This window comes from Podarcis pityusensis (genome assembly GCF_964106645.2).
Source record: "Podarcis pityusensis genome assembly, chromosome: 1".
NCBI classification, from domain to species: Eukaryota; Metazoa; Chordata; class Lepidosauria; order Squamata; family Lacertidae; genus Podarcis; species Podarcis pityusensis.
In genome coordinates, this window is record NC_138028.1 from 81422558 (window position 1) to 81449395 (window position 26838).

The 26838-nt window shown below is 45.3% G+C and overlaps 1 protein-coding gene across 5 annotated transcripts in view; it reads left to right on the top strand.

Moving 5' to 3' along the window:
* SYT7 (synaptotagmin 7) overlaps positions 1 to 26838 on the top strand; it is a 241053-nt gene that overhangs the window by 180414 nt on the left and 33801 nt on the right. For 3 of the 5 annotated variants that reach the window (XM_081022086.1, XM_081022087.1, XM_081022088.1), the window contains 2 exons: positions 3298 to 3420; positions 11032 to 11167. In XM_081022086.1, coding sequence (XP_080878212.1) covers positions 3298 to 3420; positions 11032 to 11167 — 259 coding nt within the window. The remainder of the gene's footprint in view (positions 1 to 3297; positions 3421 to 11031; positions 11168 to 26838) is intronic. The other 2 variants (XM_081022090.1, XM_081022089.1) reach the window with 1 other exon arrangement.

Sequence of the window (26838 nt, forward strand, 5' to 3'; positions counted from 1 at the left end):
TTATATCCATTTGTTGCAGTAATTTAAACCCTTTGGCTATGAATCCACAATGGCAGAGTCCTGGGAGTAGTCACTAATCTAAGCTGCTACATCTATGGAATGCTGAGTGAAAGCTGAAGGTCATCTTGTCCAGCCAGATTTTATGAATCTCAATACTCCCAACTATTAGTATCATTCAGACCACAGTATGTGAAAAGCAAAGATAATAGACCAGAGTGCATCATGCCAGCTGTGTTTGTATGATCAAGTGAACTTGCATAAAACGAAATGTTCTTCTTTTCAGAGGAAGGGGAACAGATTTCATCTCCCCATGAAAATTACTCTTATGCATGCTCGGCTCAGCCCTTCTGAAAAATCATGGCAATATTATCGCAGCAAAACTAATTCTTATACTCAATTTCATTTCCATTTATTCATCTGACTTCCTGGCTGTAACAAGCTGACTGCAACCAATCCATCCAGAAATTTCAGGGTATGTTCTGGGATAGAAACAGCTTGAGGAGAGTTGGGTCCAAAAGGCCCAACCATGTCTACTCAGAGGTGCCCTACTGAATTCTGTGGGGCTTGCTCCCAGGGTTTTGATTGCAGCCATAGTAGAGAGCAGGAAAGTGGCCAACTTTTAGCATACAGGCTCAGTTGAAGGACTTCAGTTCTTCAGAACTTCTGCTTTCCAACATTTTGGCTGTCATGGATTATTTCTCTCAATATTGGAGCTTCCACATAATCTTCTTCCTGTTTACAGACTGGGCAAATCAAATGAGGCACAGATAGGCTTAGTCTTTCCTCAAGGTCAGACTGTAAGCCAGCAGCAAGATTTGAGCCAGAATGCAGCAAGCTTCAGGTGGCTTTGTATTTTAATATTGAAGACAGGCACCTTGTCTGATTACTATCAAAGGGACTATATTATGATCTATTTATTAGACATCCTTCAATCTCTGAGGGAAAAGAGGAAAGAACAGATAATGATGCTCCTACCTGGATATATTTGGTTTCAGCATGCTGTTTGGCCTGTCACAATTCCTGCTATTTCTTGCTCTCTCACACTCCACAAACATCGTGCTTATCTGATCTCCCCCCATACATGCAGCTCAACATCTTCAAATCTAATTACACAGGTTCCCTGCCCAGAGCTTTCCCCAGCACCTTTTCCAGTCTTATGAGTGCACTGACCCATTCTGAATTCAGAGATGTGAAAGGTTTCACAAGGCGTGATGAGTAGCGGTGCATGCATGTCAGAGAGCGGGTACATCACACTTTGTTGGGAGAGGCACAGCACTTGAACTGGGGTCGTGGCACTGTTTCTTGTTTGCACCACCCTCAACAGCCTGGGGCCACATAGGGCAGCTGCTTTCAAACAACGGCAAAAAAAAAAAAAAAGACGAAGAAGGAGCTTGTTCCTGTTCAGATCTGAAAATCCCCCAGGCCCTCTGCAGAAATGAGCACAAAGCTGACACAAGTTTATAAGGGTCATGCTTCAAAGTGACTACCTGTGCCCTGCTGATGGGGTTTCACACTGCCATGACATCACTCAGGGCAGTCGCAGATTAAATTCATCCCAAGGATTTAAGCATGTTTCTCCATCCTTTAGCACAGGGTGGATGGGCAAACATGGAATTCTCCCAGGAAATCCCTGAACTGAAAGTTGTAACAGTCATTTTCAATTTGCTATATACCATATTTATTCGGATAGTGTTCTCGAAGCTACCAGCGTGAGTTTGACCAAACTGCGGGAGGCCGTGGAAGACAGGAGTGCCTGGCGTGCTCTGGTCCATGGGGTCACAAAGAGTCGGACACGACTAAATGACTAAACAACAACAACAAATATTTATTCAAATCTAATGCTCCCCCTTTTTGGCCAAATTACGTTGCAAAAATTAAGGTGTGCATTAGATTCAATGGCACATTTACATTCGCCAGCAAGTAGTTTTTTTGGTTTCAAGGTTCTGAAAATTGAGGCGTGCATTAGATTCGATGGCGCATTAGACTTGAGCAAATACAGTATATTGATTCCCTTAGGGATTCCTCTTGTTCAATACTGATCCACTTTCAAATCAGGCATTAAATAAATGCTCCAGCCACTCTAGCTTGCTGCTTACATTACAGAATTGAAGCTCCAGTCGATATACATCTAGCGGCAAATTTTAAAAAGAAAAACAGCCCTGCCATTGTTTTGCATTGTCTTCTACAGCTACTGTTGCCCAGTATCAATCACCTGCAATCATTCAATGTTTCTAATCCCATACTAACTCATTTTTGCACAATTCCAACAGCTTCCACATTCAGCAGAAGCTCAGATAGTCTCCTGCTGCAAAGCCATCCTGCTGTTAGTTGCTGAGAACCCCACCACACCTAACGGCTGTACCAACAATCTAGCAGCAAGCTAACATTCTGTGCAAAACAGCAGCAAATTGTTCAGCTATTTGTGTGATGCTGCTTTTTCAAACTAACAACAATGACGCTTCCTGCAGCCATCTTTGGTTTCAAAGAATGATAATCATGAACAAATAGTAGCTATGAGATCACTAACCTCCATTCCTTGTTCCTAACTTGTACCATCTTTAAGTACTAACCAGCAATGAGTCACAATTGGTGTTAATTATATGCATATCACAAAGTCACCAGGCAGTCTTGCCTTCTACACCAAACTTTAGGCACTTCTCATCTTCTGAAGTATAATCTTAGCTCACCCTCATGCCTCTCATAGAAGCAGCAGCTTCTTGGATTAGTACCTGGGTGTAGTACGTGGAATCACTACTTAATGCAGAGGTGAGGTGATGTTAGGTGAGATATCCACATCACTGTCTTTCCATGTTAGACACCCACAATTTCAGGAGAAGGCTAACTTCATAATGTTGGTCTATTTTGAAGTTCATATTCATGTGGTTTAAGGATAAATCGATGCCTCTGGAGGCAGATGAAGTTGCTGTTCTATGCAAAAAAAGAGGCCATAATGGCAACCTTGCTTTGTCTCCAGGATATTTGCACATTTAGACACTCCAAGGGCACAGTCTTGTGCAGCCCTTCCTACACAGTATCATGGTGATTCATCTGCTTCCAGTGCTCTCTCTCGCCTCTGAATTGTACCCAGAAAGCCTGAGGATTTAATGTTTTGTACAGCAGATAGATATTAAAAATCTCTTTTCATTGTAGTGCTACGATGCTGTTTTCTCGCCAGTTTCATTTCTTATGCTCTGTTCTTCTTTTTCTCTTTTCTGTCTGTCTGTCGTTTTTCAACCTGCCTACTGCTCACTGAACCTGGGGCCTCATCGCTCCCCTGGCTGGATCCCCTCTGGACAGGGAAGGCCGCATGGTGGTGTTGTCCCTTGTTTTGGGGCTTTCAGAACAGGACGACTTTGCCAATATACCTGATCTTCAAACCACTGGAAACCAACAGAACCAGAACTCTCAGGGGGACAAGAGGTATGAGTAGGAGACAGGGGCTTTCGGCAAGAGGAAAGAAAGCCTCACGAGGGGCTGTCCTTCATGAGAGTTGGAAAGCTGGTGCAGGAAATCAAGGAAGCTCCAGCGTTGGGCCTGGTGCAACATCTAAGCCAGTCTAGCAATACTCTTCCCTCCTGCTTGGAACCTCATTTCCTCCCTGATGGTCAGCTCCCTTTGGGAAAAAATGGCAATTCCTTTCACAAGCGCGTACTCTGGTGGGAATGTATCCTCATATAAACCCTCCCCATTTTACATCTCTTCAGCTCCATCCAGTTCCTTCTCTCTTCCCTGTCCAGTCCAAAAGTAAGTGTGTGAGGAGTGTGCAGGGATGGGCCAATACATTTTGCTCCCTGAGGCAAATAGTATCCAACCCACCCCCACCAAGCTAAAGTGGTGAGTGGCACCCAAAGCAGATGATTCCACAAGCACCTCTCTGCCTTCCTGGCAGTAAAAAGACAATAATAATAAATTAAGGGTGGTGGTCAAGTGGCCCCATTGCAATTAATGGACCTAGCTTAGTCGTGTTAATTAATTTCATGATTGCAAACAAAAACCATGTGTAGAATATATCACTGCTGCTGTCAGGTACATAGGATATTTGCCCTGGACTCCATGGCTACCAATATTGTGACTGGGCCCTTTTGGCAGGTCTGGAATTTAGCATTAGGAAGACTAATACATTGGGGACCCTGATCATAATACGGCCTATCCCAAACTACCTGGGTGCAGCACATCCTTCTCCTGAAGATGCAATAGGCACACTAACACTCCTAATTCAGAGCTACCCTCAGGACCTGCAGGTTGCTCCCTATGAAGCAAGAATAGTCTCTCCTTCCTTGTTTTCCCCTTCCCATACACTTCCTCACTTGACTAATGGGATCTAACAGGGTCATATTGTGTGACTTACAAAATAGGTTCTCGGAGAGGAAGTGCCTAGCTAGAAGCAGAGGCCTCAAACACTTCCACGTGTACGTTAAATTCCATCTTTTAAGGAGAGGAGGTGCGAAGGAGCAGATTTCACATGATCAGTGCATTAATTAACTGGCACCGTTCTCGCCTGCTGACTATTTTTACCTTGCTGAGACTATATTTCACTACATATTTTAGCACTTTCCATTTGATCATCCAATTGCATAGTTGATCCTTGCTTTTTCAACCTGCAATTTTAAGTAGTAGCAGGTGAATAAAGAGTCCTATTAGGCCATAACAATTCAGGGGGAGAGGAAGTACTTTCTACTGGCACATGCCCATTCTGTGCACATCCCATCTGGGAAAACCCTCTACCTCCTACATAATCAGGCCACCACCCCAGTCCCAGCTTGATGAGAACATTCTCCCTTGTAACCAGCGTCAGTAATAAGAAACCTACATGTGTTTATTGCATCCATCACACAATGATTCCCATAATTTCAAGACAAGAAGGAGTTGGGCACATGGCCACTGTATGTGTAAGAGATGTTTTGCAGGGATTGGCTCTGAAGAGCCTTTTCCATTCCACATTGTTAGTCTGGAGGGAATCCCACGGAGAAAGAGCTGTGCTTTTGTAAGCTTCTTTCATGGTTAATATGAAGAAATGAAGGCTCTCCAGTTTGCCCAAAGCAGGGGGTTTAGATTCTTCTCACTTCTTTTGAAAGCTTGGCCCTCACTGTATATCATTTTCTGGGCCACCGATGGAAGGCTCTTTTCAAACCTAATTAACTTAATTTGGGGCGGGGTTATAAGGGACACTGCAGTCCAAAGGATGTAGAGGCAGCTGCAAGCCACCCTTCCGCACAAAAAGCACTCCCTGTGCAACTGTTGAGATTAGGAGACTCTTCCATTGGCACCAAAGGAGTGGCGGGAGGTTGCTATGGGCCAGATGGAGAGGCTCCCAGCTCACATCTGACCCCTGGACTACCAGCTTCCCACTCCTGCTTTAGTACAGGCATGCAACAATTGTCTTCCTAGACTTCCAAGCTTCTATTAACTTCTACACAGTTACACTGTGGGAGCAGAAATCTCAGAGCTCATACTGAAATTATTATTATCGTAATCTTGCACTTAGGGCTGTCAAATACCCTCCAACATTCCCCTGATGAAAATAGGGAGTACACATCTTTTGGTGCCACGCAAGTCAGGTGGCTCGTGTGAGAGCGCAGCACCAAAAGGCATTTTTGGGTGTTGTGTTCTGACTTGCGTGAGAACGCAGCACCACTGCAAATGCCATTACCAGCTCATCCCTGGGACATTCTAGAATCAAATCAGAAGCCAGGATGGCTTTTGTAATTCCAGGAATGTTACCGGAAAATAGGGACAATTGGAGGGTATGTTGTCAGTTTAATCTGGAATGTGTCATTGTGTTGTGTTCGAACAAATAACTTAATGGAGAAATTCTGGTGCCACAGGCCCAGTCAGACAAGGAAACCTAAACCTAATCCCAAATGTTGTGCAGATCTCATGCAGGATAGCAGACTCAATGGAGATGTAAGGAGATATGAACTGTTCATTTGTCTGTGCCTCAGGAACTCAGCATCTCTCAGAGCTTCCTGTCTTCAGTTCCTGTATCTGATATTTTTTAAAAAAAAAACTTTCTGAATCAGAAGAAGTCATGGTTACCACCTGCCTTTCTTGTTTTCCTGTGAGGCCCTTGATACTTTACTGAGATTCAGGAAAACAACTTCCCACGTATTAGTTTGGTCCCCCATCTCCTTGGTAATGCATTCAGCTCTGATCGCAAGCTGCTCCACTGGTCACACCATTCCTTTCCAAACCACTGCTCCCCCTCTCTCTGGAGGCTGACAGTGTGGGAAAGAGTGATGTGATCAGCATACCCATCTATGATCAGAGCCTAATGCATTACTAAAGCCTCCTGTGATAGAGCAGTGGGGATCTTGGCAGCTACCACCAGACTCAGTAATGTCTGAATTGGACATCTGTCTCAAGCTCTGTCTTTCAACCTGTTCCCCTCCCTGCCTTCCTTGTGGAATCTTGTCTCTGCTTCTTCCCTTTCCACCTGTGGTCAACTTCTCCCTTGCTTCCTCTGCACACTCGCCATACTGCTTCTTTGTTTCCCTACGCCTCTCTTCCACATTCTCTTGCTTCTTTTTATTTGCCCACCCACCCGCCTGCCCCCCACCCACCTTTTCTGCCTGCCTGGCCTATGGAATGTTGATGATTGTACAATGATTGCAGAGGGGCTTGTGATGCAGTCTTTGGGGGCTTGCTGTGAGGGAGGGAGGGGTTGTTCTGGTTGCATTGAAAACCCTTTTACCTCAGTCTCTCCTCTCCTCAGCAGTGATCACACGATGTTCTGCCATCCCATACCCCAATGTAATATATCCTCACCCTCATCCTCCTTGCACTTTCTCCTCTTCCTTCTTCTAGCCTTGCTGCTCTTGTTGCTGCCTGAACTTTCCCCCTTGTCAACCTCGGCAGCTCCCGTCCAGTGCCTTGTTCTCTGTGTGTGGTGGCTGTTCCTCCTCTACGAATCTTTGTGGTTTGTGTGTGTGTGGATGTGTGTGTGTGTGCATATGGGTGTGTGTTTCTCTCCTGCTACACTTTTCTCCACCCTGTTTCTGTTCCAGCAGGAGGCATCCTGCAGATCCTGGGATGAAAGGCACCCTCTCTCCTTCCTTCCTTCCTTCCTTCCTTCCTTCCTTTCTTTCTTTCTTCTCTCTCTCTCTCTCTCTCTCTCTCTCTCTCTCTCTCTCTTCTCTTTCTCTCTCACTATCCTGTGACTTCTGCAGCACTCACCAACTCCCAGACAGCCTTGCAGCTGATCCAGTACTCTGGGGTTGCAAAAATAACTCTGGATTTGTCATACCTTCTGACAGTCAATCACACACACACACACACACACACACACACACACACACACATTTGCTCTCACTTTATTTTTAACTTTTTTTCTTTTTTTTTCTTTTTTTTTTTTGGTCTCCAGCTATTCTGGTCTCCTTTATCTGTGCATGCATGTGCTAGTCTGTATGTCAGTGTACACCCAGCATCTTTGTATGTGTCAGTCTGCCTCAGGGTGTAATCTTTATATCTAGAATTTCCCACCCGAGAGTCTGTCCCTCTGCATGAGCCTGAGGCTTGTTGATCTATTTATGTGTATGTGTATTGCTGTATTTATTGATGGGTATCAGTGTGTTTGGATCTTGTGTGTGATGTGTCTGCATGTCAGCGTGCCTGGAGATGCGCATGTAATGAACCATTACATAAGTCCATTGGCATATGCTCGTCTCTCTCTTTGTGGTTATTATATCATCTTTGTGATATGTCAAGAGGCTATCTGTATATAATCAATGTCTTTGGGTTTTCCATCTTGGTCAGCATCTCCTTGATATTATTTGTCTGCCTCTGAACAATGCGTGTCTGCATTTTTCTTAGGCTTTCCTCCTCCCCCTGCCCCCACATCCTATAGAGAACTTGTGTGAATGAGGTCCAGCTGATCAAACTTAATCCAGAAACTGTCCATTATTGGCAGGTGTCATTCTTATCATGAAGGGCTCCTCTCTGCATCTTTGGAAACCTTGATTTTTCAGAGTTCATTTCTGAATGCATGCTGAGAGACCTCCACATGTGCAGTTAAGCTCAGTGATAGAGCCCTTGCTTTGCATACGAAAGCTTCCAGGCTCAATCCCTGGCGGCTAGCTCCAGTTCAAAGAATCAGGGGGCAGGTGATGAGAAGAAGTCTTCTGCCTGAGGCCCTAGAGAGCCAATGCTAGTCAGATTAAGCAGTGCTGGGAGAGATGGATGAGTAGTCTGATGTGGTATAAGTCAGCTTTCTATGTCTTTTCAATCTTCAACATGAATGTGCATAGACTGAGAGAGGAGTCTGTCACCACAGTGCTGTGCGCGTGCGCACACACACACACATGCACGCATGCACAGAGAAGGCTAGAACGACAAGCTTATGGGCAATTCTTTTTTCTTCAGGCCTTTTCATTAGTTACATTGCTGCATGGGGTGGGGAGTGGGACTGTGTGCTGATTTCTTATCCTTTCCTCAACAATAGCTTGACCTATCACTACCCCTGGGCTTTATGACGGAGTGAGAATTTGAGTCTGGCTCTCCCATGTTCAACCCCAACATTCTCACGGCTACGGTGTGAACAAACTTGCTCTACCTCCAGCAACCTACAGGCAGTGGTGGAGGAAGGGGGGTGCGGGGGATGTGGGCCACCCCAGGTGTCATCACTGAGGGTGTGTGTGACAAAATGAGTTTGGTTTTTTTAATTGGGCTTATGAAATTTTTTAGGAGTGACGTGGTGGCTTAGGTGCCTGCAGGTCCTGCACTGCCTGAAACGGCAGTGTGGGACTTGCATCTGCCTACTGCCTCTTCCTCAGCCGCCCTACAACTGAGGAGGAGGCGTCAGAGAGGCTCACCACACCCCCATGTGCGGATTGCCACACCCCCATGGGCAGCTCGCCACGACCCCACGGGCAGGGATCGCCCCGCCCCCAGCTGCAGGACACGCCCCCCCACCAGGCACCCGAGCAGCTGGTTACGCCGTTGCCTACAGGAGCTCAGTTCACACTAGGATGCACATGAACTGCCTCCCACTATGACGATCGTCACTCTGTCATGGAATTCGCACAGAGCTACATTGAAAGAGCAGGTTTCTGAGCCCAAATACTTGCACCACAGCCCACCAGCTGTTCAAGCTAGTAACAAACACACCGCCCAACCACTCATCATGCTCAGTTGCATATTCTAAGCAATGTACATTCTGTTGGTGTTTCTGGGCTCAGCATCTTCTTCACTTAGACAATTTTGGCTAGATCCAGAAAGGGGCAAATTTCCAGCTTCCCATGCCTGCACCCTCAGTACATGTAACATGGAGTTGTTCCTTGTTTATCTGCATTTTCCTTGTACCCATCCAGGCAGATGGTGTACACACTCTCTTCAGTATCTTTATATATCAGTGTGTGGGCCTTTCTATGCCTGCGTTGTATGTCCAGCAGTCTGTAATTGTGGCCAGCTGTCTCCTTGTGCATCCATTGCAATATCCTTTCCTTGGGCAAGGAGCAAGTTTATGTCTCTCCTCCTATATGTGCCCTTTCCAGCCTTCTGCTTAATGCCAGCTCCTCTCTCTTCCTCCTGGCTCATGTCTTTCTCTTGGCATCCTGTAGAGCTCCACCTCCTTATCCTAGGTGTAGCAATTTGCCTGCCCTGGATAATTTGAGCTCCCACATTCTTGTGAGTGCTGCAAACACCGACATAGGGAGATCATTTATCTGTTTGTGACTGTGTCGCAAGTGTCAGTTGACATGATGAGACCACTGAAGCAGCCCATATCATGCTTGGATCTTCTGGAGAGCTTGCAATAGCCTTCCTGAAAATTGAGGGAAGGGGCATAAAATCAGGCGTGTTTTGAATGCAGCCATGGAGCTAGGAGTGGAACGTTTTGCTCACAGGACCCTGGAAGAAGGCACATTTGTATGTGTATGCAATAAGACAGTTGCTTCCTTAATCACATTGCTTATTTGTAGCAATGCTGCTGTGGGAACAAAATGGAAACCAATCAATGGAGGGGATTTCCAAGGGTGCTACCACTTATCAGTTTCCCTCTGCGTGGTAAATAAAAGAAATTTGAAAAGCAGTTGCCACGTTATGCCCAATATGAAATGGCACCGGGAGGCATAATTGATGACTAGCCAAAACAGTATTTCCCAAACCTATCTGGCCAAATATGAGGTGTTACGCAGTTAATTAACTGTTGCCAAGTTTTGAACTAAAGACCTAACCTGACCCAGGCAGAGTGCCCCAATTCTGCTGTTTCCCTGGGCTCTTGTGAGACATCCTGTCGACACCCAGTGCTCAGGTTTCTTGGGAACTCTTCATACACTGAGGCTGGCAGAGAAACCATCTGGCCGTACGTCATTTCAGAAATTGCCTGTCAAGGAAAGCAAACAAAGGTGGTTGCCTCTTTGTGAAAGGGAATGTTTGTATTTGGAGAAGGTTAATGGACTGGAGAGGCAGGAAGAGAGTTTGCAAGAAGTACCAGCACAGACCAGCCTATAACCCATGAAGCTTCAGTATGCCCTTTCCAGCTCAATCCCATATGTATTGACACAGCACAGAAGTGGTATCTAAATACTCAGAAGGAGAAAGACATGTAGTTCCATATGGGGTCTTTTGGTGGTGGGGAGATGGTCCATCCAAATGGAAGGTGTGTGTGTGTGATAATCTTAAATTCAGAACCAGGAAAGACCCTGAGCAAGAATGAAGTGATATGGTGGGTGTTTTATTTATTCATCGAGTGTGACATAGAAAAGGGACAGACCCATCTCCTCACAGGGTTAACAACTTAAATGTCAATAAAGGACAGGGAGAGAGGAGAGAAGGGACAGAAGAAGAGAAGGTTGCTGAGTCCAAAGGCTCGAAATAAACATTGAAAAAGCAAGTACGTAAAGCTGGTTTGGGATTCCACAGGGGTAAGTTGTAGGGGGAATCACAGAAATGAGATGGGTTATCAGAGCGGTACTGGAGGTTTAGCCCTCAGTTCTCTAGTTCTGCCATGAGCTATGTTTTTCCTCCTTGTCTTGAATCCTGTATTTCTGTTGTCTCCAAAGCGTATGCATAATGTGCTTCTCCTATCTCTCCCAGGTTGCCCTCTGGTGGCAAAGCGGTAAACACAGCTCCTGTGCCAGGACAGACACAACACGAGGAGCCTGACCATAAAACAGAGCCTCGCTCATCCGTCTCGGACCTCGTAAACTCCCTGACCAGTGAGATGCTGATGGTGAGTGCTATCAGGTTTGCTCAGTATAATAATAATTCACAGTATATATTTATTCCCATAAAGTCTGGAGGAAGCAAGGTCTTTATTCTGGATTAGGCACATCCGACCATATTCCTTTTCTGTTTCAAAAGTGTTCTCTCTCTCTCTCTCTCTCTCTCTCTCTCTCTCTCTCTCTCCCCCCCACACACACACACACGGCAGGAAGATTCAACTAACAAGTCCCACTAGCCTGCACAAGGACTTCTGCTAGTGCAATGGGACTCCCCCCCCCCACTTTCCTCCCCTGCACCCCATCCTAAAATTGGCTTGGGGGTCAGGAGAACACCCAGAACAGTGCACAAGAGGGAAGGAGGGGATTATTCTGTCTAGCAAACTGAAAAGCATGCACTGACAGAATGATTGCCACAGTACTTCGCTGAATTCCTCCCACTGTGTATATGTGTGTGTTCTAAATGAATTCAGCCTCCACTTCCAGAACAGTGAGGCCGAGACTTAAATCCAGTCTTAAGTTCTTGTCCTACCCTACACAGATGACTCTGGAATTGGAACTACTTACTGGTTTATTTGCAACATTTTTATACCATCCATTAACAGTAAGTTATCTGACTGTTGTACAATTTTTAAAATATAAAAACACAACATTCAAAAGAGCCAGTGTGGTATGGTGGTTAGAATATTGGAGTATAGGACCTAGGGACCAGGGTTTAAACCCCCATTCAGCCACAAAGGTTACTGGATGACCTTGGGCCAGTCACCGCCTCTTAACCCAACTCACAGGGTTGTTTTGAGGATAAAATGGTGGCAACACCTTGGAGGGAAGGTAGGATATAAATGTAATAAATAAATAAAATTTTAAAAAACCAAATTAAATCTACATCAGAATAAAACCAACAGCAGAGAAACAGCACTAGCCAAGATATAAAAACAGGGTTTTAAAAATAAAAAAATGCGGAAGTAAGAAAAGGTCTCCACTGTCGCCAAAAAACTGCAATTATAGGTGCCAGGCAAGCCTCTCTGGGGAAGGCATTGTGCAACCAAAGTGCCATCCTGGTGTTGATTCAGAAAAAGACCCTCTCCCTAGTGGTCATCCATCTCACTTTATTTGGGAGAGTACCTGAAGAAGAGCCTCTGAAGATGCTCTTAGGATGCAGGCAGGTATACCTGAGAGGAGGTGGTCCTTCAAGTAACCTGGCTCCAAGCCATTGAGGTCATTAAATGTTAATACTGGCACTTTCAAGTTGACCCAGAAACAGCCTGGCAGCCAGTGCAGATGGCAAAGCACTGGTGTAGTAGGAACATATTAGCCAGTCCCTGTTAACAATCTTGCTTCGCTATTGTGGAACGCCTCAAGTTTTTAGTCTGTTTTGTAAGACAGCCTCAGGTAGAATGCATCACAGTAATCTAAGCAAGAAGTTACTGGAGTGTGAATAAGTGCAGCTACGCTATTTGAGTTTTAGGCCCAAAGTGCATGAGACGCAGGAGATCCGTGATTGGATCACCCATTGTTGTTTATTACCCTTACTGCTGTTGGGGTTCTAAATTTGACTGGGGAAGCAGCACAGGGCAAAATATTATGCCTTTCTCCTCAAACCATTTCCCACAACTTAAACCTCACTGCTGAAGCTGCTGTTAGCTCTGCTGAACAGGGGGACATACACTCTGATGAAACACAGACGTTATCTGTGAGAAGGGTCTCCCAGCTTTGTGTCCGAACCCTCCCAGCACCAGCCATTCTGTTTTCATCCAGGGTTACCCAATATTTTAATTTCCTAGATTTCGGGGCTCCCACTGCTTTGCATCACCATGAGCTGAGCAGGTTCTTATGTTTGCCCTGTTCAAAAATAATAAAAATAAAAAACCCTCTTTTGAACTCTTCACTGTATCCTTATTGATTTATTCGGGGGTGGGGATAATGAAACAAGGTTTCCAGGGTTATACAACGTTCAGACAGATGTGTTTGCATAGGGGATAAAAGCCGTGGAGTGAGTAGCAATCCAAATTTAAATCTGTTTTGAACATTGCTAGCTGTGTGTCAGGTCCATTATTGAAATTTGTGGTCAATAAGTTGCTATATTTCAAACATATTAAGGTGAGTTCATGTATTGATTTTCAACAAAGAAAAAGCCTGTTACCTTCCTGCTTGTTTTTCATTTATATATACTTCCCTAACGTAAGAGGCAGTGATCTATTATCAACTGTTCCATAATGATATACTTTATGCATTCAGGTGACCAAATGATAGCTACAATTATTGCACTTGGCCTCTCTATTGCACCCCTGTTTTGGCCTGAAAGGTCAAAGAAAAATCCACTCTGGATTGCTACAAATGGTCTTTCAGTGACTTTGTCATCATTTTAAGAACTCTGCAGAGAAAAGTAAGACTACCTGGCAAGTTTTTGGAAGGGATCATTTCACATTTTATTAAGCCACCATAGCAGCTATTTTTCTCCTTCTCTATACACCCTTGTGTGTGGTAGGACTCTGAAGCTAGTGTGGAATACTCCTAGTTGAAAGATTTGTAAATGGAAGAGACAGATATTGGGTCCAAACTTGTGATCACCCATGAAGCTTACTGGGAGACCTTGGGCAAAGTCCCTGTTTTTTCAGCCTAACCTGCTTCACTAGCTTGCTGTGAAGATAAGATGGTGCGAATTCAAGGTTTTGTGCACCAGTCCAAGCTGCCTGGAGAAGTGCAGGATACCAGTGTGCTCCCGCTGATGCTCTTTATACCTTGAAAGTGTTTCTTTATGTATTGCCTGTGTCCCTCACTACCCACCCCACTTCTTCCCAGTGGGTCTCCTTATTTCTAGCACCCCCACTCTTCTAGTCTCCACCCACTTCCCATCAGCTAATTCCTGTTTGCTGGGAAATATTAATGAGCTGGACTGCGGAGAACACAGCAGGCGTGGAACTGTCTGCTGGGTTCATTAAATCACAGGCACAGTTGATCCCTGGGATGCAGCCATATGAGGGGGGCCCTGAGGCAAGGAGTCAAAGAGGGTCCCATCGCACATATGGAACATTAACTTCTGGACTTTTGCCTTCATAAATGTATCAAACTTAATTCATAAGTGCCTCTCTTTGTGCTCCATGTCCACTTGAAACAGAAAGTAAATGTATCTGTACGATGATTTTTAATATGTAGGCCAACGTGTGTGTGTTTGTTTGTTTGAACCTATTGTTTCTTTGGTCGGTTTTGTTGCCAGATCCCTGGCAATGGTTGGGAGTTAGAAAACGGTTCTAGTATTAGATTTCTTTGTCTTTCCATACTGATAGTTTCCTTTGACTGTAGTTGGAAGAAGGGCTTTTTAGCTTGGGTGGAAAAGACAAATAACAGAGCAATCCAATTCAAGTTACACCAGCTGATGGGGACAGAGAATCTGGAGGAAATGCTGCTACTCTGGCCAAACACCAGGTGCATCACTACCCTGGCAAACACTCCAGATGCTATGCTGGTGCATCTGCTGTGGTAGCGAACGCATGTCAGGAAAGTGGCCAAAACAAGGTGGAGTTGTGAGGTAGATGGAGGTGACCACACATTTATGCCATATTCTATACTCCTCTGGCCATGCCTCCATTGATGACACAACTTTACACCACCTCCAGACCTGGTGCAGGAAATTTCCTCCCCACTGATTTCAGTGAAAGGGGAAGACATGTAAAATAACTGCTCTCCCATCAACAAATGCTCCACACACAATGCCATGGCAGAGCACAGAATACGGTCAGACTCGGTGCTCACTCACAGCCTACCACCACCAGTATAAACTCATACAAGAATCTCACCTTGAGACTCCAGGCATAGACACCCAACAGCTACCTCCACTCCTATACCTGGAGATGTCAGGACAAAGCACCCCACACAGGTAAGCAAGGAAAGCGGGAAAGCATGCTTCAAGTACCGTACAACTGCTGCATCTGTCTCCTGTGTATTCCCCATCACCACCCTTTTTCAGTCAAGGGCCACATTGCCTTAAGGGAAAATGGTTGGTGGCCCACCTATTGGTAGTAGGCTGGCCAAAAATTAGTGGGTGACAAAAAAAATAGTTGGTGACACCACTTTTCTCTCTCTTTCTGACATCTCTTTTTCTCTCTGTGGGTCCCTGTTTCTCCCCTTCACAATCCATTCATTTCTCTCACACAAAAAAACCATCTACCCACTTCTATGTATACAGGCATGCACCCCATTCATTCGCCATCCATTTATTCTCTCTTCTATTATCCCTCACAGACATTCACTACCTATCTAGCCAAACACCACACCCAACTATCCATCCATACACACAGCCAATCCATATACTTGCCCATTCATTTATTGATTTGTGCACACGCACACACACGCAGAGAGAGAGAGAAAGAGAGAGAGAGAGAGAGAGAGAGAGAGAGAGAGAGAGAGAGAGAGAGAGACTGGCTGACTGACCTAGGATCAGGTTTTTTTCTGTTGCTCACCTCTGCACTTTCCTGGTTCACACTCCTAGCCAAACCCATTATCCATCATTATCTCTTCCTTTTTCGTTTTGGCTGGCCTTCCCCAGCCCACATTTCAGTCATTCATTCCCCTCTCTGCACCTTTCACCCATTGGTTTCTTCATTATTCCCCTACTTTGTTTTCCCCAGAGGGAAAGAGAGAAACTATCAAACAGGCAGACAGGAAAGCTTCCTGTACTCTGGTTCTCACACTCTGTGGTTGACCATCCAAGCTTGCAATCAGTTGGCTTGCCAGCCTGCCAATCAGTCTCTCCTCTCTCTCTCTCTCTCTCTCTTTCTCTCTCTCTCTCTCTCTCCTTGTCCACATTTGAGCATTCTAGATTCAGGTAAGTAGCCGTGTTGGTCTGACGCAGTTGAAATAAAAAAATAAAAAATAGCACCTTATAGACCAACTAAGATTGTTCTGGTATAAGCTTTCGTGTGCATGCACACTTCTTCAGATACACTGAAACAGAAGTCACCAGACCCTTATATATAGTGGGAGGGTGGAGTGGGGTATTTCTCAAAAGGGTAGTAGGAGATGGGTGAATGGCTCAAACCATACCCATTGCACCCATTTTGTGCATGCACACGAAAGCTTATACCAGAACAAACTTAATTGGTCTATACGGTGCTACTTTTATTTTATTTTATTATTTTTATTTTTTTGACATTTGAGCATTGCTTGGTCCACTTTTCCCCATTTGAATTTGACTGGAGTAGTCCACTCAAGCACATATCTGAATTTGTATATGAGGAGCAACTTCTGTCTTTCTCATTCATACTAGTAGGTGCTCCCTTTTGTGTTTGTCCCTGCCTTCTAATTTGTTGATTCAATTATGCTGCTTAAGCACTGACAGAGCATGCGCACAGATAGCTGCATGTGCACTTTGTTTTTGAAAATCCCTGCCCCCATCAAGAAGTACACAAAAGCACCAACATCAGGCAATTGTAAATTCTCTTTTGCACTTTTCTGTTTTTGTGCAAACATGGGGGATCCAAAGGGAAAAAATCCATTCTGAAGCACATTAGAAATAGTTACAAGCATGGCCCTAAAAGAAAGGAAACCAACTGTAAATTGTGTGGAGCAGTTTGGAGCCCATTTTACTCCAGTTTATTGTATTATCCCTGTTATCAGGTAACCCTGAATTTACACGGGGGATGTGCAGAGATTTGTATTGTTGAGGGTATTATCATGCAGACTGTGCAAATTAAATGGGAAGGCAAGCAGCTGCAAACACACAGTAAACTCCAGTGTGGACAAACTTTCTCTCTTTCTCTCTCCTCATGGTGCTTAGATTGCTATGGGCCAGATAAAACCACAGAAGGGCAAAATAGGAGGAGGCAAATGGATGAGAGGCCACAACCAGATTGGAAGGCTCCATAAGCCCCAATCCCAACCCCTGCTATATGTGAATTCTTGGTCTTGTCTGAACTATATTGCTGTAACACTCTTTCCCTTCAACAGTGGGGAACAATGTCTCCCACTCACAGGAGGCATTCAACCCCACAAACAGGTAAGCTCTTTGGTGGCAGAAGCCAACCATTGCCACTCTTGACTGATGAGCACCATTGACTTGCAGGATCACAGCTCACAAAGTTCCTCTGCCACCCACACAAGGGATAGATACATGCAGCTATTGCAGTCATTTCATCCCCCATATTGAGCAGGGCAGGGAGCCTGAGCACAGGGGGCTACAGGGCACCCTCTGTCTCACTCCCTCACAAGCACATACTGTGCATCCAGGACCAGGGACTATGAGCTCCAGGTGCTGACTATTGCTTGATGCTCTCTGTCTGTCTCTCTCAGATGCAGGATCCATCTCATACTCCATTCTATGCAGGCCACGAGGGAGAAATACCCCATGACTGGGATAATGGAGTTGTTAACTTGCTTCCCCCAGGCAGGCTCCTGCACTGTTCCAAGCCCTTGCAAGCTCTTTGACAGACAGTTGTGCAACAGGTGAAGGTGTTTCTGGCATGGAGACCCTGTATCTGCCACCCTACTGTCTGCCAAGCCACAGTCCAAGGCACTGGCACCTTGTTGGGCGTCTGCTTGGCAATGTCATCTATGTACCTTTCCCTTTCAGGATCTCCATCGTCCAGGATGCTAATCAATAAAGGCTGTGAGTTTGCCACATGTGGTGCGTCTTCTTTGCAAGAAGGCATTAGATAGGGCTCCCTTGACCCCTCCCTGCAGGATCTGGCTTCAGGAATGGACTGGGAGCCAGGGAGTTTGCTGGGTGCAGGGACAGCGGTCTGTGCACTCAGGTTCCCTGACCTATGATGGGACAGACCACTCAGGAACATGCAGAGACTATGACAGCCTTTGACTTTGCACTACATGCCCAGTGCCATCCAGAAGAACTCCAGTGCAGTTGTATGCTTCTCAGAGCTGGGTCACACATGCATGTACATCTCTTGACAGCTGTACGCACGCTGCTTTGTTGTTCTTAATTAGGCTATATAAAAAAAGGCATCCTCACATCAAAGATGGGCAATGTAGTATCATGTGCTTCCCTCTTGTGGTAGAACTAGGAAGAGCTATGCTATAGAAGCAAGGTGCAGTTGCTATAGGGAGGAGCAGGAACCCTGTGATACCTAGCTGAATGTTTGATTCCCTTAAGATGCATGTGGTGCAGGATTGTCACACATGGTGGTGTATACACAGGATTCTTGCCCGTAGGTATTTTGTAAAATGTGATGCAGCCCTAAAGGAAGATAAGGCTATCGATGGCTGTGTTCTACCTCCATGAGCGGAGGCAATATGCCTCTGAATGCTGGGAATCACAAGTGGGGAGAGTGCTGTTGCCCTCAGGTCCTGCTTGCAGGCTTTCCACAGGCATCCGGCTGCCCAGTGTGAATACAGGATGCTGGACTAGATTGGACTTTGGCCTGAACTAGCAGGGCTCTTACAAAGGAAACCTTACAAAGAGCAGCTTTGGGAGCCTTGTGCTCGGAGCGTAGCTTCCCCACCCTTGTTCTCAAGCAATCCTATATAAACCACTAAAATAATAAAACACAAATCTAAGGGTGCCTCCAGGCTCAAAATTTTGTTAGTCTATACTAATACTTTAGGTTGGTGCAATTCAAGCAGATTAAAGTTCTCTTCTGCCCTACTGCAGCAAATCTGCTTCTTTTAAAAACCTGGACTTTTTCCCATTTGGGAAGTGAAGGGGAAATGCATTTTAAAGTATTGGATGACCCAGGGATTAATGGGAACACCCCACAAGCAGATCAGGATGAATGCTCACTGTCATATAACCAACCTGTAAAAAAATCAGAATGAATGCTTAGTAAAGACCAGATCTACTCTAACCACCACAAATGCTTTTGCAATCAAATAAGGATGAGTGCTGAATAAACAGGTCATCTGCAATCAAAAAAGGTCATCTGGAGCAGCCCTGAATGCTAACATACACACGCACTCCCCAAAGACCCAGTGCCATAAAAATGCCTTAACCTATGTTATGAAGACAATCTCCCCATGGACCTCATGGGGGTGAGCATGACATAGATGGGATGCCACAACCAAAAAGCACCACGCTCAGAAGGTGCCAACCTCACCTGTAACAGGGAAGGCTCCCAGCACAGAACATACTGAATTAATGCTGGCAAGGGGCGGGGAGTTCAGTATGAAAGGAAGTCATTTAAGGCAGAGGTTTTCAACCTTTTTGAGTCCATGTCTCCCTTGACCAACTACCTTCTTTCTGCAGCACCCCTGTGGGGCTCAGGAGCCCAGTTATGTCACCCCTTGCCTGCAGAGCCGGCAGCCTCCGCCCTTTTTCAAACACCCTCCCTTGTGGAGTCTTCCCTCAGCCTCCTCTCCTCTCCCCTCTCCTTGGGAGTCCTCTGGGCAGCTGGTTCTGCTGAGCTGCTCCCCCTACCCCAAGAGAGATGCTTCCCAGAAGAACCATTTGCCTGCAGAGCTTGTAGCTAGTGCTGCTGTAATAAACAGCTGTGCAAGCCTTTGGGAGGCAGAGATGTGAGAGGGCATCAGAAGGGGAAGAAAGAGGGACAGAGGCCAGTGTTGCCCGTGGCCCCCCTGACCATCATTCAAGGCACCCCAGGGTGCCACAGCACACTGGTTGAAAGCTGCCTTTTCCTGCTGCCTTCCCTGGGAAAAACCACTCTTTAGTACTTGGTCAGAGCAAACAGTAATTCGGTTTCTCCCCCAGATTTCCATTTGTTCCAATCTATTGCTAAAGAGCAGTTTTTCCCTTGGAAAAGAGCAGGGCAAGGGAAAACCACTTGGACTTGTGCCTAGAAAGTGTGGGTCTAGCAAAAAACTTCTTGGACCCATGCTAACGAACCCTAAGTTATCCAGGCCCCAAACTATAAAGCACATTGAAGTTCAACACTAGCAACTTGTATTTGGTACAGAAACAAACAGGCAGCCAATAAAATCTTCATAATTCATCAATGATAGGAATATTGCAGTGCAGGATTTTTGGATTAGCTGAAGTTTCCAAATTGTCTTCAGATAAACAGGGCTGCATGGTGAGGAATCTTGCAGGTATGCATTCACTTTCATTGCCACCAAGAGATGTGCAGATTGTTGTGTTTGTAGTATCCTCTGTAATTCCTCAGAATCCCTTATGCACTTCTCCTGAAGAACTTTGACCCCTGTTTTATACAGAACGAGTGACTTTTCCCTGGGCATAGCATCTTACAATCTGCAGAATGTCATTCCTGTTAATATAATTCTTATCTCCTTGCCCTCTGTCTCCTTTTTCCACTCTATCCTTAATCTTCATATTATTCAAGTCCTTGTAGATGGTAATGTTCCAGCCTCCACTGTCAGGAGCACACAGAGTACCATTGCTAAACAATGCACAACACAATTCAGTTTGGCTTTGTAGTGAATCCCACATGAGGTGTTGTTCACATAACACAGTCTCCATCTCAACAACTTGTCTCAAATAGCTGCAGCAGAAAGACAGGGGGGAAATGTATTCCCCCCCCCCCTTTCTTTTATTCTCTTTGTGCTCTGTGGACATTGGGGAGAGGGGACCATGCATTTGATCCTTCACTAATAGATTTCAAACATGACTATCACCAGGAGAGAAACTGCCATTTATATGTACAGCAGGTGATGGGGTTCTGCACTTTAAAATCTTAGCTCCTGTAGCCAGAAAGATGGTTAGAGTAGAGCCTGGGACACCAGGATTCAAATCCCCAATCAGCTATGAAGCTCACTGGGTGACCTTGGGCCAATCATTGTCTCTTAGCCTAACCTACCTCACAGGGAAGTTGTGGAGATAAAATGGGAAGGAGGAGAACCATGTAGGCCACCTTGAGCTCCTTGGATAAAAATGTAATCATGCAGATTTCCATGCACTAAGCAAATTTACGTCAGGCATTACTGGGGAAGGGCAAGAGGAGGCATTGGCCCCCCTTGTCTCCCCCCTTTCGCAATTCCATAGCCTCCAAGATAAAAACAGAGACATTATTGTGGATTTGACACATTCATAGTCTAACACGGCCTGAGCATAACATACCACACCACTACCTTCACACCCAGATGTTCTGAGAGAGCCAGTATTCCTTTTCCTTGAAGCAAATATGGAACAACACACCTTCCATATTGCTCATAATGCAGAAGGCATTAAAAATGTTAGGCCATTTACATGAAATAATTCCTTTGAATGCATCTCCAACATTGGCAAATGCATCTCCAACATTGGCAAATGAGCTTTAAGCAAAGAGATAAACCTTTGTCGAGGCCTGTACACACCAAAGCTAGGAGGTTGGCCTAACCTGCCACAGCCGAGCCAGACCACAACCACTGCTCCCTACCAGTTGGTGGTCAGGGTTCCTTCTCTGCCTTGGAGTTCTCAAGCTGCAGGTCTGTCTGTCTGAGTCTGAACCTGACAGCCCTGTGGAAGCCAAAGTTAATGGCCTCCTTGTTCTACTGCTGGCAGGTGAAGACTTTCTTGTTCCAACAGGCTTTGGGGAACTGTTTTTAAGGAAAGGGCTGGTGCTGTGATGTTTTTATTGTAATGATCTGTTCATTTTAATAGATTTGTTGTGCATATGTGTGTTACTTTTTTTTTTAAGGACTGCTTTTTTCCTATGTTTTTAGCTGTTTCTGTTTTAGCTGCAAGCTGTCTTGAGTCCCTGTCAGGGGAAAGGATGGGATATAAATCTGATGATGATGATGATGATGATGGCAAGGCCAGTCATACAATAAATGGCACCACAGGCAAGGAGCATCTTTGATGCTCCCTCCATTTCTCCCACTTATTAATGCCTTATTTTATTATAGCATTTATAGTCCATTTCCTGTCTTCTGCGCAATTTACATGCATGATTTATCCCTGTCACATCAGATGATAAATTTGCACACTCTGAACTGTACCATGTGAACTGTTTCTGATACTTGTTTTGCCTCCTGAGTGGATTGTTGAGTAGACTGTCCATGTAAAGTCTCTCTAAAAGTGTAGGTCATGGTTTAATAACTATTCAGCATCTCAAAAAGAGGGTGGAAGATAAGGTTAGAAAATGAGTTAAGCAGGTTTTCTGAAGGGGGTGGCTCTCTGTACCTGCCCCCGCCCCCCGCTGTCCCTCTAGATTGAAGCTGATGCATCTGAGTATCTAATAAGAAAGTGGATCCAGGAGTCTTTGTTCCTTGTGATCTATGAATCTCCGTTTTGATGATTAAGACTCTGCGAGAAGATCTTTTGCCTCCTGAGTAATCAGCAACCCTTCCAGGAATCTAATGGACACCCATCATTCCTACTTCCCTCTTGTCTAAAACTGAGTCCCCCTAACTTTGCTCTTGTGGCCTCATTTCCACCCACGCTCATCCACAGGAGATACAAAGATCCCAGGGTCCCAAGAACTGTTGCGCTGAGCGAGAGGCAATCCATACTGTCATCCTGGCTCTGGAGGAAGTGGCTTCTGTAACGTGACAGGCAGGCTGTCAGGAAGGATTTATCAAATTGGCCCTCCCCAATCCTGCTGAAGCAAGCACGTGGATCAGAGCCAGGAGCCATTTGAGAGATATCAGGGATGGGAGGAAGCTTAATCCTTCCTGACAGCTCCCTGGAATGCACCAAGCCCTGGGCAAGAAATCCAAGAGAGACTATTTATTCCCTTAAACTGTGTAAAGGATTCAGCTTCCTGCTATACTATCATGACATGTTCTCTGGAGAGAAGACAAAATAATCACCTGAGGAGCCTAGAGACCTGATAGGGCAAAGTACATGGAATAACGGAACACCAACAGGAGAATAGTCCCAAAACGCCTTCAGATCTGAGATCTTCCTCAGTGTAGCAAGCGATTGTCCCATTTGCCCTCTGGCTGAGACCATTTTGAAAGGTTAATTTAAAAAGAAGATGGCGGCTGTAACAACTTCTCCTTCGTGAACCCTCCGGATTACAAACCTTTTATAGCCTTTTATAGCCTTTTACTGCCGTTTTTATAGCTGTTTTATTAGACTTTTAAATTATTTTACTTCTGTTAGAAGTTTTTAATCGTTTTACTTCTACGGTTGGCCTGTTGGGGCCAATATACGTACCAACAAGGATATTCAAACCCTCTGCTGAGAAAGCCTGCCGCTGATTAGTAACGCCGCCTTGAAGACTGGGTTATGTTGAGAAGTGGAGGAGGAGTAGCAGAGGAGTTGCGCCCATAACAGATAAGTTCTCTCTTTTATCTCCGTTTATCTCTACTTTGAACCTCCGTAGTTAGTGAGACAGCGACAAATGGGTCATGGCAAGCGACCAAGATCTGCTGAGAAAGGTTGCTCACCTCCAAGAGTAAAGCAGTCGAAGCTTGAATCTCCCCCACCATCTACTAACAATAACAGCAAAACAGAGCAAGTAATTGTTTCTGCGGTGGAAACATACAACCGCTTTTGGCCTCTGTATGATCAAGGAGAGCCGGAAAAGCTAGCTGATCCAACGGGGGATGGAAGCCATAGGGAAGCCCTCCTCCCTGATACCCTAATTACACCTCCGTCATTGAAACGGGACGCATTAGGGCAAACTGCCCATGAATTAGTACCTGATCAAATACAACTGGTAATCAGGACTTTAAGCTTCATTTTCAAGGAATTGGAGGGGATTTCTTTGTCATTGAATAAACTTTCACGGGCCCTTCTGGCTCATCTACCTTCCTCAACTGAGCTATCTAATTTGCATCAATCTCCTGTGCAGCTTGTAAGTGCCTTAAAGAGACAACCTGACCAGAAATCTCACCTTAAGAGCTCAAGATGCAGGCCGCCACTGCCCCAAAGGAATAGGCAATCCTTGATTTTTCAACCTAATAAAATATGTCTAGCCATTTTTTCCCGTGACGCCCCCAGACTTAGGTGGAATAACCTGAGGATGGCTAAAGGGTACCTACGTGATTTGTTAAATATTCCTTTTTTCCAGATAGATCTTATATCTGTAGTACCCCTAATTGCCACGCCCTGGCCAAGGAAATTTATGCTCTCCTTCCAGTCTGCAAGGATCCCACATCTCCTTGCAAGACAGAAAGATCGGCTGGCACCCTGGGAGATTGTAACAACAAGAGTCTTTAAGGACACGAGTGTTAAACCTCTTTTTGCCAACATCTTAACCGGCAATGAACGCTCGTTTCCTCCTTCTGTTCCTATAATAAAGGGGAAAACACCTAGCCGGGTACCCCCTGTTCCATCTGCGACCTCAAGTGCCCATCTAGCTACACTGAGGAATGATCCAATTGCAAGCGGAGATTGGAATATCCCTGAAGAGAGAAATCTTATCTTCTCTTATGGAAAACTCCCTTCAGAAGAACAGCAGGCTATTCTCGATAGATTGGATCTACTCAAACAAAGACTCCTATCGCAAGGGGACCCCTCTATGCCGATGAGAGAGGAGAGCAGGCACTCCACGTCCCACAAGGCGTCTCCATCAAATGCCCTGATAATCTCTCAACCTGCTACTTTGTTACCCCCTACTGATCTGAATCAGCAATCACCTGTTGACCAACAGCTCCAACAGCACCATTCTACCGTGGAGGAAGTTGATAAACTCAATACTCCCGTCTTAGACCCTATGTCCAATCAAAATATGGAAGTTGATGATTCCTTTGCCTCAATGCCTGAGCTAGAATCTACCCAGTCTGAAGATCACCAGGAAATGACTATGCATGTACCATCCCCACGTTCACGTCTTTCTATACATCTGCGTGATAACTCTTCTCCACCTGCGCAGCAACTACAAGTGATGACTGGAACACCTCTTAGTGCTACCCTGGTTAAGACTGATAACTCTGACGGATCTACTAGTATAGCCCATCAAAGACTTGCTACTACTCACCTCAATGAACAGCATCCGACCTCACCAACTTTGCCTAATTCTTCCTCCCCGGCAAAGCCCTTCCTGCCTGTTAATGTTACCAAATCACGGATTCAATCAACACAGAAGAAGACTTTATCCGCACAAACTAAAATTACTGATTTCCTTATGGGACCTCGCTCTACCTCCAAGAACCCATTAAACAACTCAAAGTGACAATTACCGGGACAGCACAAGGACCCGACATTATCAATACTTAGCTGGAACATTGCTGGTTGGAGAACCAAAAAATCAGACCCCGAATTCAGGAAGTACATAAATTCATTTAACATCATCCTATTCCAAGAAACATGGGATGAGGAAGAGATTACCATAGACGGCTTTGATCTTCTAACACTTCCGGCCTCCCCTTCCTTGAAAGGTGGTCGCCCCAAAGGGGGTCTTTTGATTGGGATCTCACTCCAACTTCGCGCCAAATTCACTCTGGTACGGGCTTCCCCGCCTTTTGCTCTTTCTGGACTGATCGCAGAAGGGAAGTCCTCATTACTAATTACTAATGTTTATCTCCCCCCCGAAGGCTCAGCACCTGATCTTGATTGGAGATGGGAATCATTTGAAAATCACCTATTGTCATGTCATACCAAATGCCCTAACTCGTACTCCTTAATTGGGGGAGACTTTAATGCTCGAATTGCCACAAATTGGGACCTACTAACCAAGTCCAAATGGTGGACTCCCCCATGTTTGGACAACTTTGACTTGGAACATGCTAGAATTAGAACTTCAAAGGACAACAGAGTAAACAAAGCTGGAGTGACCCTTTACCAAATGGCCATTCGCCTGAATCTAGTATTCTTGAACGGCACTTTCCCCCCCGATATACCGGGGGAGTTCACTCACCTGGGACCAGCATCTAACAGTGTTATCGATTACTTCTTGATCTCCGCAAATTTGGCCGTCAATGTACTTTCCTTCCAAGTTGAAAACCAACATTTCAGTGATCACCTCCCAATAGTGACCACTTTGTCATTGTTCCGGTACCAGAAGGACTATAAACACTCAGTCCCTCTGGAAACCTCATCAGCGACCAAAATAAGAGGGATCAAATGGTCGGAGGCTGTGGCCCAAAAATACCAGGATTTTTTCCATAGGGAAATCACTGCCTATCTACCTCAAATAACTACTGATTTACAAGATTCCAATTCGGTTTTGAAACTTTTTAACCTTCTTACAACAAACCTTACCACTTTTTTTACATCACCTCCTCAAAAGGCGAAAGTAGCGCATTGCAGTGCTGGGGCCCCTTGGTTTAACACCTCTTGCAAACAAGCAAGATCCCTTCTTCGTTCCATCTATAATGAATACAAAAACTCTAATGCCCAGGCTCTACCATCCTCCTATTTACAAGCCAAAAGAGCATACAAACAGACTTTAAAGCTGGCCAAACGTGAGTGGTATCTAAAGCGTTGGCGAGCCTTGATTGCGGCCTCTAGATCCCACAGACCACAGGAATTTTGGGCTTTGATAAACATAAGAGGAAGGAAGTACCCACTGACGATTATCCCTGCGCCCACATGGGAACAATTCTTGAGTAAATATTTCTCCTTGGCAGAGGAATCCAACTCATCCACTGAATTCCGAGCCGACCATCTACCTTTGTGGCCCTCTACCGACCCAGACCTGATAATGGACTTGATATTAGATCTGAAAACGGGCAAAGCCCCCGGGCCGGATCTAGTCCCTGCTGAGGCTATTGTTGCACAACCGAGGTGGTGGGCTGAAATCCTGGCCAAAGCCTTTGATGCAATTAATTCTACGGGGCTTATCCCTAGGTCATGGAAGGAGGCCGTGATCGTGCCAGTCCATAAAAAGGGTCCCCCTGCTGACCCGGAGAACTATCGGAACATCAGCCTTTTGTCTATCATCGGGAAAAT